General features: G+C 36.2%; 1 protein-coding gene across 3 annotated transcripts in view; it reads left to right on the top strand.

The window, feature by feature from the left end:
* Positions 1-21715, top strand: part of LOC117906827 (protein translocase subunit SECA2, chloroplastic) — a 35849-nt gene that overhangs the window by 12646 nt on the left and 1488 nt on the right. For all 3 annotated transcript variants that reach the window (XM_034820056.1, XM_034820055.1, XM_034820053.1), the window contains 17 exons: positions 487-570; positions 679-771; positions 890-985; positions 1086-1171; positions 3127-3205; positions 3366-3479; positions 3796-3891; positions 3962-4025; positions 4149-4438; positions 8368-8423; positions 8681-8798; positions 8914-8994; positions 9429-9508; positions 17068-17122; positions 17204-17273; positions 18136-18325; positions 18409-18532. In XM_034820056.1, coding sequence (XP_034675947.1) covers positions 487-570; positions 679-771; positions 890-985; positions 1086-1171; positions 3127-3205; positions 3366-3479; positions 3796-3891; positions 3962-4025; positions 4149-4438; positions 8368-8423; positions 8681-8798; positions 8914-8994; positions 9429-9508; positions 17068-17122; positions 17204-17273; positions 18136-18325; positions 18409-18532 — 1776 coding nt within the window. The remainder of the gene's footprint in view (positions 1-486; positions 571-678; positions 772-889; positions 986-1085; positions 1172-3126; positions 3206-3365; positions 3480-3795; positions 3892-3961; positions 4026-4148; positions 4439-8367; positions 8424-8680; positions 8799-8913; positions 8995-9428; positions 9509-17067; positions 17123-17203; positions 17274-18135; positions 18326-18408; positions 18533-21715) is intronic.

Raw genomic sequence — 21715 nt, 5'->3', positions numbered from 1 at the left:
AGGTTGCCATTTCTTAGCCTTGCACATAACTTGCAGCTTGTCACTGTCATGTCCTTTGAACAAAAAATAGAAGGAAAAGAATGTGTAGTTGATTTTTGTTTTGATTCTACCATACAGTTGCAGAGAAATCATGGAAAAAATTTATTGTAGATCAACAACTGCAAATCCCTCCATATTTTTCCATTGAAAAATCCTAGGTAAAAAATATGGCTTTGAGTAGTTTCAGCTCTGTAATCCCAAGTTAAAAATATTTGCTGCTTAAAGATTTGTCTAAAGCACACACTATCTGAAACATGTTTGTCTTCAATTGAGTATTTTTGTTGGAGTTGTGTTCAATCTGGTTGTTGCTTAGAGCATAATTCGTACAGTCTTGGATAAACATGATGATGGTAATGTTGTTTCTCATAGGCAAGTACATTTGAAGATTCTTGTTTTTTTTTTTGTTTTTTTTGTAATAAGATGATAATTCTGAAAAGATTTCTGCAGTTGACTGGGAGAGTTGAAGAAAAGAGAAGATGGTCTGAGGGGATTCACCAGGCTGTAGAGGCTAAAGAAGGTCTGAAGATTCAGGTACATCTTGATGTTTGACAAAATACTTCTGAAGTTTTTTTTTTATTTTACTTTGAAATCCACTTGTATTTATCTGATTTAAAGCTGTATTTTTCATATTCTTTTTAGGCTGATTCGGTTGTGGTGGCACAAATCACATATCAATCTCTGTTTAAGCTCTATCCGAAGCTGTCAGGGATGACAGGGACTGCGAAAACTGAAGTATAAACACTGTTATGGATTCTGGCATCGTGGTTAACTATTTATAATAAATGTTTGTTCTACCTTATTAATTCTAATTTGAATTCTTATGAAAAAATCTTCTCATTCATTGTTTCAGGAGAAAGAGTTCTTAAAAATGTTCCAGATGCCTGTTATTGAAGTGCCCCCAAATCTGCCAAATATTCGTAAAGATTTACCCATCCAAGCTTTTGCGGTAGGACATTCAATCTTCATAGTCCATTTTGATTAATATTTCCCTCTTCCTGCAACAGAACCTTTTTCTTTCAATTTGACTTGCTTTGGGTTTGTCTAAGACTGCTCGTGGAAAGTGGGAAAATGTTCGTGAAGAAGTTGAATACATGTTCAGACAGGGTCGTCCTGTTTTAGTTGGCACCACTAGGTAACTCTATGGCAGTTACTTGCTAATGTCATTCATATTTCTTCAGAATCTCTCTAGACTTCTGTGTGAGACTATTTTGATTTGTGTTATATTATTACATTCTAAGATTTGTTTCATAAACAAAAGTTACTGCATTGAGATCAACTTTGTTTTTCATGTTGCACTATCTTGGACATGCTGGGCAAGAATAACTTAATTCATAGCATTCTCATAGCATATAATAATAACACAGAATTTATAGTATGCCTTTTATTTACTTACACATACTTTTACAGAGGTTTCAAGGTTAGGGGAGTACCTAGGGACCGGCTATCTTCATATCTGTATCCACCATAAAATTGACTGGAGAGCCAAACTGATTTATTAGAAAAGAATATAGAGTGAAAATGCAGGCATATTTCTGTCACAAATTATCATTCCACTGGGTAATTGATTTGCTTTTATTATCTTATGAAATGGAGAAATAAAAAGAAGAAAAGAAAGGAAAAAAAAAATGGTTTCTAAGGAATCTTCTTTACTTGACATTACTTTTTGTGTAAGAATATAGTAGAAAGATCTCTTTCCTCCCTCTTCTTGTCTTTCATAGCTTTATTTGGTTAAAATGGCTCCATACACAATTACACATAGCTAGATTCAACCCCAAAAGCTCAAAGGAATGCCTTGTTGTCAATAAGGATTCCATCAGCCTGCCCATGCTGAGGGACATAATGCCGTATGTTGATGATTAGCCTGTAGGATTCTGATTCTTTGTACTTGATAGTAATGAATGGTTGGATTTTATCTGTATTTTTATCTTATTATTTTATGTTAAAAAGATTTTGGTCCTTCTTGACACCTGAAACTAATCATTGTGGATAAAATTGATCCATGCAATCACTGTTGTAAATCATTGTCCTGTTCAGGGTCAGTTACGAGGTAGCGGTCTTACTTATTTTCTTTTATCCTTTCTTTTAATAAATGATCGAAGAAGCCTATTGCCATTATCATGTTAAATAGTTACTCCTGAGAAAAATTCAACAGTGCTTACCCAACTAATTTTTGTCAGCTAAGAATCACTAGTGATCATCAAAAGCTCTTCCCTTGCATGATGAGTCACCTTGCCCTCACCTGAAGAGGGGGGGCATTAGGGGGTGGAGACTTGAGAGCATGCCATTCAAGAACCAACAGTATGACTGTTGTCAAGCCAGAAATGTCCAACCACCTTAATGCTCCATGTGGTTGCTAGCTTGGAAATATCTGGGGTCTACTAATGCCTTCTTTGTTGGTTGGATGAAGAGGAAACATCCATGATAAGGAAAATGCATAACCATATGATGATGCTCAGTATGAGAAGTCCCCTAAAGCTAAGTGCTATGATTGGGACTTTTAAAACTCTCAGCATTTTCTAAGTAATCAACTCCTCCCAAGCTACTACACTTAATTTCTTTCAGAACTTATGAAGGGGTTTTTGATGACCTTGATTATGCTGAGTGATGTAGGGGTGTACCATAGTGACGGGTTTTAGAGTTTCTGCTTCTTATATGTGACATCAGGCTGAACGTAACATAATAGTTATCTTATATTTAATATTTCAAAATTGAAGGAAAGTGGAATAGAGGAAATTAAAGAATGGCAATCCAGATTCCAGTTTAAGACTATGAGTTTACAATACATGCCGGATCACTTTTCCCAACAATAAAATTTAAGTTATTAATTATGGAATTCAAACAGTTTTGTTTTTTATTTAGTTATTTTGTAGGAATGTGGTTTTATCATACTGTCATTTTTTCTAATGATATGTTTTACTCATGCTTGACTTTGGTATAATTAGATGGTAAATACTTAGCTGTGGGGGTATGAATCATGATCTCTATTTTATTTGTTTATGCATGGTAGAATTTCAAGTTTGGTTATATTTCACGTGGTTCAAAGTTTCTGCATATCCATCTCTGAGATCTTTCATCTTCCTGATGCAGTGTTGAGAATTCAGAATATTTGTCCGATCTGCTGAAGGAACGAAAAATCCCCCACAATGTCCTCAATGCACGACCTAAGGTTTACTAAGATATGAATTTTTAAGACCTTATAGTATGATACTTAGTTTGTCATTTTGACATTTGAGGGGGGCAATGCCCCTGTGATGCTACTTATAGTATCTTTATGTGTTTGTGCACACACATATTCTTTTCACCATCTTGCTTTTCTGTTGTTTCAGTATGCTGCAAGGGAGGCTGAAATTGTTGCTCAAGCAGGGCGGAAATTTGCTATCACCATTTCTACAAATATGGCTGGCAGAGGCACTGACATAATCCTAGGAGGAAATCCAAAAGTAGGTGTACTTATTGGATGGCTTATTTTAGTTGCTTTAAAACAAATGGATTGCAGTGCCCTTTGCAATTTCTGGTAATGCTTTGAGGGTTAGATGATATTGTTTCCAACCATAAAATCATTATTTTACTAATTTGCATTTTTCTCTCTTTGGAATATTCCTTTGATATATATGTATAGAGAGAGAGAGAGACAGAGTATTCCTTTGATATATATGTATATATGAGAAGTTCATCATTATCTTTTGTGCTTTAATATTTTGGCAATTTTTCTTATACAAGCAATTTTTTTACACTTTGATGGTTGTAATATTCAAGATGCTTGCAAAAGAAGTTATAGAAGACAGCTTACTTTCATTCTTGACTCAAGAAGCTCCCAATGTTGAAGTTGATGGCGAGCCAACTTCTCAAAAGGTGATTACATTTGGTTATTATTTGATGCCAAAACAAATATATTTAGTTTCTGATCATTCTTTTGGTGCAGGTATTGTCAAAGATAAAGATTGGTTCTGCTTCACTTGCTTTGCTAGCTAAGACAGCCCTAATGGGTCAGTGGCCCTACTCTCGACATCTTTTATTGAAAGCTCATTTCAGATACTATAAATTTGTGAAATTAATTTTCTTCATTCATTTTTTTTGAGAATCTTGTGATTGTAAAATAAATTACACAGCTAAATATGTGAGCAAAGGTGAGGGTAAGACCTGGACATATCAAAAGGCAAAATCTATGATCTCAGAATCTGTGGAAATGAGTCAGTCCATAGATTGGAAAGAGCTAGAGAAGCTTGCTAATGAACAGTCTGAGATGTACCCTCTTGGCCCTACTATAGCACTAGCTTATCTATCAGTTTTGAAGGATTGTGAAGCACACTGCTTGAGTGAAGGATCTGAAGTGAAAAGGCTTGGGGGGCTTCATGTGATTGGCACATCCTTGCATGAATCTCGAAGGATTGATAACCAGGTGAGAATGCACTGACAAGTTCAGACGTAGCAATAACCTAAAACTAAGTAGAAGTGCAAAGTTACTGCTAATGTTACATTCTGGGCCTTCCATGGTTTGAAATCTCACATTGGAATCACTTTCTTCTCCTGAACCATTTGATGCATGTAGTGAAGAGATTTAGGTCATTTATTATCTAAGGCATGTAAATGTGTAAGAATCAGTGGTATAATACTTCAGATCTGATAAGCATGATATGAGATCTAATTGCAATGCAAAATCCATATGCACTGCAGAGTGTGTAAAATCTGTATCTGTAGCTCATTATGGATCTATTAGATTGGTACCTCTTTTTTCACAAACATCATTCATAGCTATAAGAGAACTTTGTCAATACTTTAATTTGCACGCATAAAAGCACAGAGCCTGTCATTATGGTTGTCATTATCGTCACATCAATGATAATGACAGCAAAAAAATATTTATCATATTCTAAGCTTATCTAGCTAGTTTTTTATCTCCTAAATTTCCTTTTTGAAGCGCACCCTTGTCTTGGTCATATTTTGTTTCAAAATGTATATTAAATACAGAAGCCTTATGTATTTAATAGTTGGTTCCAGAATTTTCAATACCAAAGAGCTTCCCTTTTAACTTATGTGTATCTTGGAAGTCTGACTCTCTACTGTATGATTACAAATCTTGTAAACACCGAGTCCTGAAAATTTTTGGTTAGATATGTCTCTATGTAGACATGAATGGTCAAAATGGATTCTTGTGATGAATGGTGAAAAAAGATTCATGCAATTGAACCTATGTAATTGATCCCATATACATATGTGAACCGGCTTTTTAGGAAGGGAGTTCTTTTGCAGAGTATGTTTTTACTTATGCTGGGAATCATTGTTCTTTGAAATTATGTACCTCTTATACATACATACACGCGCACGCGCGCGCACACACACACACATACATATATATCCTGTAATTTTTTACCTCACCTCTTATCTATATATATATATTTTTCCTGTAATTTTTGACGTCAAACCATCAACTTTAAGCCTTAAGAGATTTATTGCTTCTTGTTTGAACCTTGTGCTTAAGTTTCATGTTTGTTTAAAAGTGTGGGATTGAGAAAATTTGTGCACACCTTTAATAAATTAAATGGTCATGAGAATCATAAGAAAAAGGAACACATAAAAATGGGTTGATTCTATGCCCTAGTATTTTTTACAAAACCTTTTCTTTAAATCAAGGAGTTAAGGGATATTTTCTCATCCTTTTTCCTTCTGCCTTCCGTTTTTAATTGTTATCCAGTGTGGTAGTTTTTTTTTTTTTTTCATTTTATCTGTCCTGCTAATATATCTACAAGTTTCTTACAGTTAGGGGAATGCCATCTTGAATTTCATATATGGTCAGAATTCTAATGGCATTATACCTCTTTTCAAGTTTGAAATATCATTTGAAATATCGTTTTGAATTTTAATTGTTTTTGTATCCTTCTCTCTCTAAAACCTTGATCGTATAATTATTCTAGATCTTTTTCGCTCTTCCTAGGAGATTATGTAGTTAGATCTTGGATTATCAACATCATCAACTCATTTAAAAGCTTCTGCATTTTCAATTGTATTGGTGTTTTAAGTAAATTGTGAGAACATGTTTCCAAAGCCTGCAAAGGACATCAATTTATTGTTTCAGGGAAACATCTTTTTTTTTTTAATTATTTTATTTTATTTTATTGCTAATGTTTTCTGGCAGCAATTTTCCAAAAATAAATAACCCAAAATTTCTATTGGGTGTTTTCTATTTTTTGACTGTTTTAAACATGCTGTAATTATCTGTATTTACACCTCATGAAATGCATGAGTATGAAGAGGTGAAAGGAAAATTTGAGAGACTTGATATTTGAGGGCCTTTTAAATATACCATTTGAGTGATGACATATTCAATATTTCAAGTGGACAATCTGAGTAAAAGGTCATTGTAGATCACTAGATTGCCTTTGCTAATAAGAGAGCTTTCCTATGAAACAATAATAACTCCTCTTGAGGGAAAACTTGTTTCACAGCACTGCCTAAATTGACTCCTTATGTTAAAACTACTGTCTTAGTGAAAGGCTATGACAGAACATTCTTAGCTGGGGATGGTTGGAGGACAGGGCTCCCCATCAATCTTACTTTTGACCTTTCTTTTCCCAGAAATGGGGATCTCTCATGACTCTTAAAAGGCCTTGTTGTGAAGAACAATGCGGGTGGTATCTACAACTCAGTCAACCAAGATGACTTTTCTTACATGGGAACCTCCTTATCCAAAGTGACAAACTCAAGGCTAATGTCTCAATAGAGTGAAATTGAGGCAGAGCAGCATCAGGGTGCTCTTTGAGTGATAACCAAGGGATCTAACATATCCAACTTTGGGAGTGTTATCATATTCTGAACCAGAGATATCCAATGGTTGGGAAAGAAACTTTTTGTAGAGGATTTTATAGTTGAATGAGACTTAAGTTCATCACGGACGCCGCCTTCGGTAGATCAATCCCTTCTTTGAAGTTCAGGCCTAATCAGGATTTGTATGTGCTGTTAGGTTCCTTTAGGTTTGTTTTAGTGAAGCATGTCTACTGAAGGCAATCGTGTCATATTTTTTAGCTGACTTGTCAATACATCAATTGGTTTGATGTGGAGATCATGTTTTCCCTGCTACTAAGCATTTTGCTGAACCTGTCAGAGGTGTTTCCATTCATTGGTGCTCCTGTTTCTAGATAGATATACCTTTTTGGATGTTTTCTTAGTATTTTGAAGAAAAATTGTTTGGTACAACTTCCTGCAATGCATTGTTTACAATTTCTCGTTGCCCAGTGCCATATTAATAGAAAATGCTGAAGGGTTGATTCTCATTATATAATAATATACAAGTAGATAAATGAAGGACTATGTGGAATGGCATCTCTTGAGTATTACCCCTTGAAGATTTGATTCTTAGTAATTTGTTTTAATTAATCTCTGCTGCTTCTCATTTTCACATATTGCCTTTATTATTGGGTGCGACTCAACCTGTTTAGATTTGATTCATAGCAGGTTTCTATGATTAATTTGTGCTGCTTTTCATTTTCACATATCATCTTCAGTATTTGATGCAACTCAACCTGTTTAGACGTGATTCTTTGTAATTTGCTTTGATTGATTTGTGCTGCTTCTCATTTTCACATATTGCCTTTATTATTGGGTGTGACTCAACCTGTTTAGATTTGATTCATAGTAGGTTTCTATGATTAATTTGTGCTGCTTTTCATTTTCACATATCATCTTCAGTATTTGATGCAACTCAACCTGTTTAGACGTGATTCTGTTTAATTTGCTTTGATTAATTTGTGCCGCTTCTCATTTTCACATATTGCCTTTGTTATTTGAAGCAACTCAACACCTATCAAAGAAAAAAAAAAAAATTATTTGAAGCAACATAACCTGTTTATAGAGTTGGTTGTTAGTAATTTGCTATGACTAATTTGTGCTGCTTCTCTTTTTCACATATTGCCTTCATTATTTGATGCAACCCAACCTATTTTGTCCCTAATCCCTTCATAAAACCAGCCAGAATCATCAAAGAGATCATTAAAAACAAGAATCCTGAATTTTTCTTTTCTTCCTTGGAAGTTAAGATACTCAAAAAGTATAACCATAAGATAGAATGGTATGGTGAAATAACATACGTGCAGCCTCCCCCAAATGGTTGACATAATGCTACCTTGAGGAGGCTAATACAATCTTTATTTGCCTATTGGGAAAAAAAAAAACTCTTCCTTGAGTCAGCACTCATGGAGGTTGTTGCTTTCATCAGTAAAGATGATGTGTCAACTTATAACCATGTTAGTCCGGTTGATCTAAGACTTGAGTTTTTTGGTAATCATTGATCAATTCTGTATGCTTTTATCCCTAAGTTATAATGCTTTTTTGCAGCTTCGTGGTAGAGCAGGCAGACAAGGGGATCCTGGATCAACACGGTTTATGGTGAGGTACTATTCTGATCAATGATCTCATTTAAGCTGAGTGTAAGATGAGCACTTATCTCTGAAATCACATTGGAAAAAATTTTCTTATATAAAAGTAGTGTAGCTCAATGTGGCTCAATGTCACTCACCAGAGTTTTAAGCTAGTGAGTAGCTGTCATATTTGTATATATCATATTTGAAGTTACGAATTACGATACTGAGTAGCTATCAATCATGCGGATGAGAAATAACAAAATTTACATGATCTATTTTTGTGACAGCTTGCAGGATGAGATGTTTCAGAAATTTAATTTTGATACTGAGTGGGCTGTAAGACTTATATCAAAGATTACAAATGATGAAGATATACCAATTGAAGGTGATGCAATTGTAAAACAGGTGCTGATCAAGCTTATGTCCAAGATGACCATTTCTTTTCTGCTTTCCTTTTACATATCTGTGTTTTTATAAAAATTTCTCCTTACTACTCTCTTTAACCATTGCAAAATGTTAGCTCTTGGCCCTTCAAATCAATGCGGAGAAGTACTTCTTTGGCATAAGAAAGAGCTTGGTTGAGTTCGATGAAGTATTAGAGGTATGCTTTTGATAATAACAAAGCTTGATTTGACGCAGTTACTATGATGATGACCCAATCATCTACTTGTTTTGGGTTATAAATAAATTTGTGCTTGGTTGCTTGCTAAGTTCATCTAATTTGAAGTTTCTCTCTGACAACATGCTAAAAACATCTCAGGTTAGTTTGATGCATTTTAAAGTCCTTCAATTTGCACAAAGTAAAAACCGTTTTGAAGCACGTCTTCCTTAAATTCGAGGCACTTGAACTTGTTAGAGAGACCATCGATGTTTGACTTTTCTAAATATCTTATTTATTGGAATTTTTTGGAAAAAAAGCTTCATTTTTTTTTTTATCTGAAACCCAGACTGTTTGAACTATTTACTTTATTCAGAAAACAAACTACTTTTCATCCATTAGCAGCTTGAATTAAATGTTCGATTCCCTTTTATCAGGTGCAAAGAAAGCATGTCTATGACCTTAGGCAACTGATTTTAACAGGTGACATCGAAAGTTGTTCCCAACATGTATTCCAGTGAGTGCCTTCCTGATTTTCAGCAAGTCCATTTGTATTACTTGTGCTTGTGGATTATCCAACTTTGGTTGCATTTGATATGCATTACTTGCAAAAACAATGCTCATGAAAGTTTTCTTTTCTTTTTGTTCTTTTGTTGATTAAATATTATAATTACTCTCTAATTAGGAGTTCAATTTATTATTATGTGTCATAGTTTCTTTTTAATTTTGAACAGAGGGCTATTTAGTCAGATCTTCACTTCTCAAAAAAGGAAGTTTGTGAAATAGTCTTCCAATTTGATAAGGAAAAAGCTCTGGGGTTTAATGTTTTCCCCCTAGTTTTGTATCAATAGTGTTGGGATCTGGTTACTAAATGATAGCACTGATACCACTTTTATTTATTTATTTCTTTTTTTGATAAGTAGTATTGATACCACTTTTATAGCTCATGTTCCTAAAAGGAGTTGAACTATTAGAATATAAAATTTTAAACCCATTAGTTTGGTACAAGTCTTCATAAGATAATTGCCAAGGTTTTGTAACACCACATTTGAGGGATTCTTGATGAGACTATCCATATTTCTTAAGGAGCTTTTATTGAAGGAATATAGATGCAATTTTAGTGGCAAATGAAGTAGTGGATAAGAAAAAGTGCTCAAAATGAGGAGCAAATAGTTTTCAAGATTAATTTGAGAAGGCTTACGATAATATGGATTGAGGTTTTTTAGACCATGCCCTTGAAAGAAAAGGCTTCAATCTTACTTGTACTAAAAGACTCTTATTTGTACCCTTTTCCTTTGGACTCACCAACATATTCAAGATAATCTTGTATTCTTGTTAGATTTTATTGATTGGTTAAGTCTTAGTGAGAGGGTGTTTTGTGTGCTCATTTGAGGTGTTTCTATATCTCTTGTCTACTTGGGTTAAGCCCTCCTCTCTTTGATTGGCGTCTTCTATATATTCTTGTTTTCATATCAAAAATAAAGAAAGAGGCTTTGGTTCAAATGGAGGTATTGGATTAAGGGTTGTTTTAGAAAATGGTTGTGCCAAAGAATGGGTTAAGGCTTCTAGAGGGTTAAGACAAGAAGATCCACTTTCACCCTTATTTTTTCCCATTCTAGCTGATGTTTTGAGTAAACTTTGGTAAAAGATAAACAACATGGCATCTTAGAGGATTTTTTTAGTGGGTAGAAGTAGAACTAAGTTTTCCTATTTGTAGTTCGTAGATTATATTGTATTTTATTTGAAGCGCTAGAACAGAAGATATACAAAGTCTTAAACTCATTTTGTTGGTAGATGCATTTCAAGTCTTAAGATTAATCTAGAGAAAAACTCTCTTTTAGGTGTCAGTGTGAGTTAGGATCATATCACAAGTTTGGCTACCTTGCTAGGGTGTGATGTCTTAGATTTACCCGTTTTGTATTTAGGTATTGGAGTTGCTTTGTTTTGGGACCTGGTAGTTGATAGGATTTATTGAGAATTGGATGATTGGAAGAAAGTCTTCTTGCCCTAAGGCAGCAAAATAATCTTTTTGTAGGATTGAGAAGCTATGGTGGCATTTAGGATTGAGAAACTATAGATAGATTCTTTCTTTTGGAGTTGGAGAAGGAAGGACTAAAGAGGGATCCATTCATTAGTTGGTACCAAGTGAGTTAGTCAAAAGGGGAAGGAAAGTTGAGTTCAGGGAAAATTTGTTTGAGGAATAGAGCACTCTTAGTGAAATGGCTATGAAGGTTCTCAAGATAGAGTCGTTTGGAAATCTAAAGTTTAGGCTTCTACATGGTTAGTGGCCAATGATAAAGTCAACACTAACAATTTGCCATCAGTAACGTCTTTCAAAGCTTTCAACCTGGAATTTTTATGTTTTGCGACGAAGAAGTTAAGATCCAATTGATCACTTTTTTTTTTTTTGTGCATTATGTGGTGACTTTGAGCCTTTGGCACGATATGTGATTATCTCTTTTAGCAGGTTTGAGAATACTCTTAGAGTGGTACTTTGGTGAGTGGGGCTTGCCTAGTTATGCATAGTTTGGAGAAAGAGGAATGTGAGGATTTGTAGGATAAATGGAAGAACTTAGGTTCTATTTAGGATATGATACATTTCTATTCCTCCTCTTGGGCTTCTACCCAACTCCACAATTTTCCAAAGTACTCCTTAAAACATTCTACAACTCAGTTTGCACATGGGTTACAAGTAAAAAAAAAGGATAGGTAATGAATTGTTTCCGTATAGACTAAACCTCTAATGAGTTTGATTAGGTTAAACTCTGATGGGTATGTTTTGGATAATCTAGGACAACTACCAATTGGAGGTGTGATTAGGAATCAATATGGTATGCTATTGAGAGCCCTCTCTAAACTATTAAGAAAGTGATTGATTATTGTGGCATAGATTTGAACTCTTTTAGAGGGATTATTGCTAAGGTTGCAATTTAGGCGGGTTGACTTAAACCAACCTGACCTTTAGACAAGCTTTGACAATCATTTTTAATATTTATATTGGACATGGGTTGAGGAATTTTATTGTTTTTTACCCCCTTAACCTAACCTCAATTCAAGTTGGTTTTAGACCCAATTTGGGCAATCCTAGTCTAACCCAAAATCGATTTAATATTTTTATAATATATATAATTTAGGCGGGTTGTAATTATGTCATGTATAACTTGTTTTGTTAACAAATTAACTACATACATACATACATACATACATATGTATATATGTATATAGTTTGAAATTTTATCTTATTTGCTATTTAAATTTTGATATAGTTATATGGAAAAAAACTAGAATTAAAAAATAAATAAATAATAAAAAACAAAAAACATTGAGAGCAAGAATTTCAACCCATACAATTTGATTGACTCAATCTTGGAAAAATAAGGTAGTGTAGGGCTTGGGTTAAGTGCCTTGCATCAGAATTAGATTGCGTTAGGTTTGGGTTGATCACAAACCTAACTCAACGTACCCAAGTTATTGTAATTATCATAAATTTGGGCATTAGATCTTTCCAATTTATTGGTGGAAGGGGGTTTGGCTATGGTGCTCGCGAGAAGTGAGAAAGGCTCATGGTATGGGTTTGTGGAAAGGAATAAGGGCGGATTGAAAGTTGGTGAGTGATAGGTTGGCTTTCATAGTTGGTAATGGGAGAAGGGTGAGTTTTTGGAGGGATAGATGGTGTGGGGAGTCTCCTCTGTGTATGACCTTTCCCTCTCTTTTTGCTTTGACAGTTGAAAAGGAAGCGTGGGTGGCAGATATATGGGATCCCTTGGCTGAAGGGGGTTGGGGGGGTTGGAACCCCTGTTTTTTAAGAGCGTTCAATGATTGGGAGGTAGAGGAGGCGGAAAGATTTATGGAGAGGATTCAGAGTAAAAGAGTTATTGAGGATGGAGGATACGGTGTCCTGGACTGAAACCAAGAGTGGTAAATTCTCGGTCAAGTCTCTCTACATAGCTCTTGAAGCGGGTGGTTCATCTTTGTTTCCTTCAAGCTTTATTTGGAATGTGAATGTGCAGCCCAAGATTAGCTTCTTCACATGGGAGGCTACATGGGGCAAAACCTTAACATTAGATATGGTCCAGGTCTTGAGAAAGAGGAGAACATAAACCATCTTTTTCTTCATTGTTCAAGAACGAGGGCGTTACGGGATCTTCTTTTTGCTTTATTTGGGGTGTCTTGGGTTTTGCCTTTTTCAGTTAGAGAGACCCTTCTAAGTTGGAATGGTTTTTTCCTAGGCAAAAATCACAAGAAGGCGTGGAGAGCTGCTCCTCTTCACATTTTTTGGACGGTTTGGAAGGAGAGAAATAGATTGGCTTTCAAGGATGAATCGTTGTCAATTCAGAGACTGAAACATTCTTTTATTCTTACTTTATGGGTTGAGGCTAAGTTGTTCATAGACGATTGTCCTCTAACTATAGCTAATTTTATTGATTGGTTGGGTTCTAAGTAGGTTTGTGGTTTTTGAAGGCGGGTGTATAGGTATTGTATACTCAGTCATGGTGAACGAAGTCCTAGCTGGTTGCTGGTTTCTTCTCAAGCTCGAAGGGGTTGCGCCAAGGGGACCCCCTCTCCCCCTATCTTTTTGTTATGGGAATGGAAGTGTTGAGCGTCTTAATCATAAGGGCTGTGGAAGGGGGATTTATTTCGGGATGTAATATTCAGCGTGGTAGAGGGCGGGTTGTCCACATTACTTACTTGCTCTTTGCCGATGACACAATCATTTTTTGTGAGGCAAAAAATGGGCATTTAACGCATTTGAGTTGGATTCGGTTTTGGTTTGAAGCCGCATCTGGGTAAGAATTAATTTGGCTAAAAGCGAGACCATTCCGGTAGGGGAGGTGGAAGAGGTGAACGAGATGGCAGTGGAGTTAGGGTGTAGAGTGGGGCAGCTGCCTGCAGTCTACTTGGGGCTGCCATTAGGGGTGCCAAATAAGGCCATTTCGAGGTGGGACGGGGTAGAAGAAAAAGTGAGGAGGAGACTTGCCCTTTGGAAAAGACAATATATTTCAAAGGGCGGGAGAATCACTCTAATTAAGAGCACTATGGCAAGCATGTCAGTGTATCAAATGTCCCTTTTTTGCATGCCCAAATCTGTGGCAAGGAGGCTAGAAAAATTGCAAAGAGATTTTTTGTAGGGAGGGGGAAATCTGGAAAGGAAAGCTCACCTTGTTAAATAGGAGGTGGTTTGTGGGGATAAGGAGAAAGAAGGGCTTGGAATAAGGAAGCTAATACTTTTGAACAAAGCTTTACTTGGCAAATGGATTTGGAGATTTGCTTATGACAAGGAGGCTCTTTGGAAGCAAGTGCTTATGGCGAAGTATGGACAAGAGGACTGCGGTTGGAGGACAAAAAAGGTTGTGAGTGCGTTTGGAGTGGGGGTTTGGAATGAGATTTTGAAGGAAGCTGGCTGGTGCTAGGAAAATTTGGTGTTTAAAGTGGGGAAAGGTAATAAAATTAGGTTCTGGACTGATCATTGGTGTGGGGATACAGTGCTGTCCCAGAATTTCCCGCACCTCTTTACTTTGGCAGCTCATAGGAAGGCGACAATAAAAGAAATGTGGGACCAGAATTTTGGAGGAGAAGGGTGGAATTTGAGGTTTATTAGGGATTTTAACGATTGGGAATTGGATATGGTAGGCAACTTGCTTCATGAGTTGAGGGGCCATAGTATAACTTCGGAGGAAGATTCGGTTTGTTGGAAGGTAGGAGGTAATGGGCAGTTTAGAGTGAAGGAAGTTTACAGCCTGTTGGATAGGCCTTTGATGGTCGCTTTTCCGAAAAATAAAATTTGGGTGGAGAGAGTTCCAACTAAAATTGTGTTCTTTGGGTGGGAAGCCACTTGGGGGAAGATTATGATTCTTGATAGACTCTAAAAGAGAGGGTGACAGCTTCCCAATCGCTGTTTTTTGTGTGCTTGTGAAGAGGAAAATGTAAATCACATCCTTATTCATTGTACAGTGACCAGAGTGCTGTGGGACTTAGTTTTGGGTTTGTTTGGGATTCAGTGGGCATTTCCTGAAACTGTAAAGGAGGTTTTATTTAGTTGGAGAGGATCCTTTGTGGGGAAAAAAAGGAAAAAACTTTGGAATTCCATCCCGTTATTTATTTTTTGGAAGGTTTGGAAGGAACGGAATAGGCTAGCTTTTAGGGGGGGGAGTTAGTTATTCAGAAAATTAAGTATTCTTTTGTATGTAACATTTGGGGTTGGGCTAAATTGTATATGGGAGAGGAGCCGAACTCCCTTATAGGATTTCTGGAGTGGTTAGCTTCCAAATAAGGGGTGGTGGGTTTTTTGGTTTTTTTGCTGCTGAGGCCTTAGTAGTATACCCCTTGTATACTCTGTGGCTTTTTGCCTCTTTTCTATGAATTCTGTGCTTACTTATCAAAAAAAATAAAATCGGGTGGCTGCTATTCAAACCTAAACTAAGTAGAGTGAGGGGACCCTTCCCCACCATGAATTAACCCATGAATAACCTGATTAAATGTGTGAAGTCATTTGTAACATATATAATTAAAGCAGGAAAGTAGATTGAGGATATTGTCCATAGAATTTGAGTTTGGATGGATCCAATGCAGTAATGCCAGCAAAATGTTGTGATCGTGTAATACCTATCTTGTTGATGGGAAATTTTTATGAGATACTGGTGAGACCAGCTGTGCTTTATGGTAGGCGTGCTGGTGGTTAACAATAATCATGTTTGGAAAAATGACCCTAGCAGAAGTGAGGATGGTGAAATCAACAAGTGGAATTCAAGTTGTTGAGCAAGGACAACATCTCCAATTTACTATCGTACACATGGAGCACAGACCTACTCTTATCTTCAAAAATGTTTCAGAACATTCTAATCATCAAGTGAGCTCCTCAACTTGACTTTTTATTGCTCGGGTGTGTGCATGCTACTGTCTTTCTCTGTCACTAAGAGGTTGCTGCCTTGCTGATAATATGAACTTTCCATGGAAGAAATCAGCATTTGACCTCATTTACAACTGTCGATGAGAAAACATTGGATGAAACATATTGTATGACATAGATGGTGCTATTTAAGGATATAAAAAAAGAAGATATCCTAGCCAAAAGGAGGATTGTGAGATCAATGAATGGAAATCAAGATGTTGAGCAAGGATAGTGTATCTAATTTACTATTTGTTTTTTTCAAATGGAGCATACATACAGAATGATAGCTCAAGCCTACTCTTATCCTCATAAATGTTTAAGAACATTCTAATTGTCAAGTGAGTTCCTCGACATGAGTTTTTACTGCACAGATAGCTGCATGTTACTGTCTTTTCTTGTCACCATGAAGTTGCTGCCTTGCTGATAATATGTACCTCCCATGGAAGAAATCAGCATTTTATCCCATTTACAATGTCACTGTGAATTGGAAAAAGTTGGATGAAACTTCTTATATAACCTAGATAGTGCTATCTAGGGATATAAAAATTATGAAAGAAGAATTTCTGGAATGATGTTTCTTGATGAATTAAGATTAAAATTCTTACATAATTTGTACTTTTGAGGAGGCTTTGAATTCAACTACTAACTTCAGAAAACTATTTTTAAGTTACAATTTTTTATCAATGGTTCTGCTCCAGCATCATGTCATAAATAGAATCAAACTGAGAATTTCATTTCATAGAAAAAACGTGAAAAGGTTTATACATGGTGAGGTGTCTCTGAAAATGCTTCTCGGTAACTCAGTACTCCTTCCTTGCCTATCTGGATAAATAAATTCACTGGATATGGCTTTCTTATTTCTTTTGTTGGTTGCTGTTATATTTTGGTCATTGATTTGGAAGGCTGGCAGATTTGGACAGCTTTATCATCATTCTTGTACTTCATGCTCCAATCTTATCCATGTTACATAGGCACCTGAATCTTTCTTAGAGAATAGAAAACATTAGATTAATCTGTTATATGTTCTTTTCTGCATCAGATTTGCATGTCTTCTTTGTTTTTTAACTGAATAATTAGCTCTTCAGAGTTTAATTGTTCATATAATCTCCATCATTCCCATTGTCGTGGTGGTTATCATGATTATCATCATTATTTTGTCGACTGTACTAAAAGAAAGTTCTGCCCAGGTACATGCAAGCAGTGGTAGATGAAATTGTCTTTGGAAATGTTAATGCACTGAAGGTAGTTGAAATTTCACTATAGAATGTTGTATTGTAGGCTGTTGTCCAGCTTTTCTAATTGATTTGTTTCTTTCTCTCATAGCATCCGAGTAAGTGGAATTTGGGTAAGCTGCTAAAGGAATTTATTGGAATTTCAGGGAGACTATTGGATGGTGAGCATATTGAAATTGTTCCTCAGTTTGGCATCTCTTTTTGAAATTATGGATTTTTTTACTACAATAGCTTGTTCAATTGTGTGAACAGACTCTTATAAGAAATTCATGACGGAGCATACTGGCTGTTTGGCTGTAAGGGCAGCCATCTCATGTGGAGAACAATGGAAAAGCCTTAATAAACTTAAAACCAGAAAATTTTCACTAGAGTAGAAAAGATTCTAGATTTCAGGCACGAATGGATGGTAAGAGAATGGGGAGGTTCCATTTGCATGATTTAGTCAAGGCAATGGAACTTTTCACCTGATTATCAATGTTTTGGTCGATAAATGTCGGCAAAGAAGAACAGATTCTTTGTGACTAACCAAACTTCTCTGGAAATTTCTATTATTTAACCCTAGTGCAGGGAAGATAGGGTCTGGTTAGAAGGTAAGAACATGAAAAATGTCTACTGAGGAGACCTGGATGTAGAAATAGAAACATAGTAGGTTGGTGGATTTGGGTTGAGAAGGCATGAAAAGGAGTCATCCCCATTCGGAGGTGAACCCTTATGGGATATTTTCTTTCTTTTTTGTTTTAATTTGCGTTTTATTTTTATTTTGATCTTTTTTTTTTTTTTTTCTTTGAGTTCTCATTTTTTGGGTGCTGTAGTAGATGCTACAACAGCCAACCTGCCAGTTTGCTCTGCTCTGGAAATTAGCTTGCATCTAGATTCTGGACACATCTGGTTTTCAAATAGGCTGCTCCTATTCCCAGAAGAGACTGGACTTTCTCTATTGTTACCTTCCAATTCTTTTCAATTGAACTATAATGATAATCCACCAGTTTCAACACAAATTTTCTAAAATTGGAACTCCTCCAGACTCATTTGTAGGGATTTCTGAAGAAACTTTACTGAAGGCCCTTGCACAGCTTCATGAATTGAGTTCTGTAGATATTAACAACTTTTACCTTCCAAACTTGCCAACACCTCCAAATGCCTTCAGAGGAATCCGCAGGAAGACCTCTTCATTGAAACGTTGGCTTGCCATATGCTCTGATGATTCAGCTAGGTGACTATAATCTTGATTTTGTATATAACCATTTCTGTCTCTCGCAATATTATGAGTTGTCTGACCACTGATGCGTAATGTAGGGATGGAAGGTATCGAGCAACTGCTAATCTTCTTCGCAAGTACCTTGGAGATTTTCTAATTGCTTCATATTTAGATGCTGTACAAGAATCTGGTTATGATGATGCATATGTCAAGGAGATAGAGGTATGCTGAGACCTTTTTCTTCATGTGAGTTTTTGGCTAATGGTCAAACAGGAAAAATTCCATGAAAAAATTCACTGCACCAGTTGACATAAGTTAGTATTACTAGCTGGCAGAGTACAACCATTCAGACCTCCCAAGTTGACATATATTTGAGATTCTGGAATTTGCAAGAGCCTCACTTTTCATTTGGGGTTTATATGGTTAAGATTCTGGAATTTGCAATTATGAGAAGTTTCTTTCAAGGGAGAAAATTTCTTTCAAGTTTTGACTATTTATGTGCAGGATCATTTTTTGAATTACTGGAAATAACATCTGTTAGGAGTAAATCCCTTGTAACACGTAAAGTTCCTTGCTTGATATTCATAATCTGTTGCTTGATCTGAAAAACTTGGGAGGTGAAACCAACCTTGGAGTTGGTCTTACTAACAGCCTCCCAAATGTCTTTAGCTGTAAGAAGAAGTAGATATGTCTTATTGATCTCTAGTTGCATGTAGTAGCCAATACATTACCATTAAGTTTTTTGCCTTCCAAATCTCATACTTGGGATCACTTTCAAATGGTGGTTTTGCTATCCTAATAACGTATTTGAATTGCTTCTCAGAGAAATTCTTACAACTTGGGACCACTCCGTAAAATTCCTTCCATTCAGTTTTGACATGGCAATTTGAAGGGTAGGATTTTCAGAGTGTATGGATGCCTGGGTGCTGAAAGAAGCTACTGCTGAAGTAGCTTTGGTGGGCTTAGGTATTTCAGATATGGTTGAAAGAAAATATGACAATAGGAAATATGAACTGAATGAGCTGGAGATTTTCTTAGAAGAAAGTGGGGACAAAAAATAACAGCAATGAAGGCTGTGAACTGAGAAATAAATGGAAAGGGTAATGACGATGAAGGTTGTGAAGTAGGACACAAAATGGTGGCTATGAACTCCACCTAAAACATAACAGCAATGAAGGTTGCCTGTAAACCCAAGAGCCTAGATGGCTTTTATACCATGTAAACTTGTGAAAGAGTTATGAAAACTGATATATTTCTTAGGAAAAAATATTACAAGATATATAGAATACACTAGTTGACATATAGAGGTCTAAACTAGGAAAAATTTCCTAACCTCCTATACATAGCAGATCCACATCAGTGGTAATAATACAACTGTAAATGTACAATTGTTATGTCTGGTCAGGAGTGCCAGTGGATTTTCCAAATCAGACAGCCACAATGATGGGGAGTAAAGACCAATCTGGGTGTAGCTAGGGGCTGGGCTCAGGAGGCTATAATCCCAGTATCATTATGTCTGGTCAGGAGGGCATCTCAGATTCGACCTTCAACAATTGCCGCTTTTAGCATTTTTATGGATATGCCAGTGGAGGGGCATGAAAAAGAGATTGCAGCCCTGTTGAGAAAGTTGGAAACAAGGAAAGGGGGCAAAGCTTCAACTTTTTTAGAGTTAAATTTTGTCTTGTATACCCATTTTGCACCAAATTGTTTCTTGTCTTTTGGAAGCTTAGTCAACTCCAAAGTGTTGTTCCTGTCAGTTGACTCAATTTGCTGATCCATGTCTGTCCTCCATTTTAGATCTTCGTATGCTTCCTCAAAGATGATTGGATTTGCTCCAGAAAATAGTGCAAAATTGATCATTTCTTTGGGATTTTCATTTGTAATCATCACATATTCTGAGCTGGAACACCTTGTTGATTGCTTATGAAATCTGGCTGATCTTCTACTCTGCCAAGGTTCTTCATTCTCCTGTGCTGTCGTATCCTCATTATAAGGTTTGGTCTCTTCATCTTCATCATTCCTATCATTTCTTGTGTCTTCATCATCCATCTGTTTTTCTGGTTCTATCTTCCATGACCTAGAGCATTCTTCATAAAATGTAACTTTTCTACTAATAACGTTTCCCTGGGAAACAGGATTATGCAACCTGTAAGCCTTTGAATTTTCTCTATACCCCACCAAAATGCATTTTTCAGCCTTGTCATCCAACTTGCTCCTCTTCTCTTTTGGTCATGAGCAGTTGATCCAAAATCTCTCGAGTAATTTGCAACTGGTTTGATAGCTCGAAGCTTCGTGCAGGCTATGGCGTTGACACTTGTGTCGCAGTCCAGTTCAAGGGCTACATAACACATGCTATTGCATCTCCTTAAAAAATTTTAAGCCTCAACACTCTGTGCTTTTTGTTAAGCACTTTAATATATTTTGTTTGCCTAACAAAGAAAAAAAAAGTGATCCATCAAAATTTTCACAAATAAAGATGACAATCATTTGATTTGTCAATTGCCACTATGAATTTGTTCTCCCTTTTGTTTTAGTCAAATGACTACAGAAATAATTTGGTTGAAATAATCTTGGATGGATTCCAAGTCCTTCATTCTTAGTGTGTCAAATTTGCTTCCTCTTCTCCCGTGTGAGTTGCCTTATGCTATTAGATAGTTGCTATGGGAGAATCTCTTGATTCTCTGGCTTGACATATCCAATCTCAACTGCTTCTGAAAGATTTTGATAACTGAACAACACCTTTATTTGTTTGTTCCAATGGTTGTAATTAGAGCTATTGAAATGAGGAAGTTGAGGCTGCAATATGTTGTTGGATGCCATCTTCAAACTCAGCTCTGATACCATTTGTTGAAAGGATTAGATGGTTCTGTTCCTTAAAATAGGCTAGCAGCGCCATTCACCAATTCAGACACTAAGGCCTTGTTTTTTTCCCTAAGTCTAAGTGTTTATTTCCTAAGTCATAAGTTTCTGACTTCAACTTCTTCTTGGTGTTTATTTTGTTGCTTTATCATTTTTCTAAGACAACTTTGTCTGAATAAGTAAATTTAATTTCTGAAATGAAAAATTCACTTTTTCTCTTTTATCTTCTTAACCTATGCTTTGGCAATTCCCTAACACAAACCTTACCCTCTTTCCGTTTTTGTTTCCGTACATTGATGTCCACCACAACCACTCTTAGATTGTTGACCAAGAGCAGTATGCTACCAGCCACCACCCCAAATTCCCAGTGTCCACCTTCTTCTTGGTGGGTAACAAAATAAAAAGCTCCGACTTTGTGGGGGTACTTTGGCTATCCTATTAGCTTAGCTAGTGACACAAAAGATTCAAAAGTATTATGCATGTTAGGTTATATTTGGGATTAATGAAAATTACAGCCTGTAGCAAGGTAATCCAATTGTATGAGTC

This window comes from Vitis riparia, chromosome 18 (assembly GCF_004353265.1).
Source record: "Vitis riparia cultivar Riparia Gloire de Montpellier isolate 1030 chromosome 18, EGFV_Vit.rip_1.0, whole genome shotgun sequence".
Lineage (NCBI taxonomy): Eukaryota > Viridiplantae > Streptophyta > Magnoliopsida > Vitales > Vitaceae > Vitis > Vitis riparia.
The sequence above is the reverse complement of the archived record's forward strand: the minus strand, read 5'-3'. Positions and strand labels throughout refer to the sequence as shown.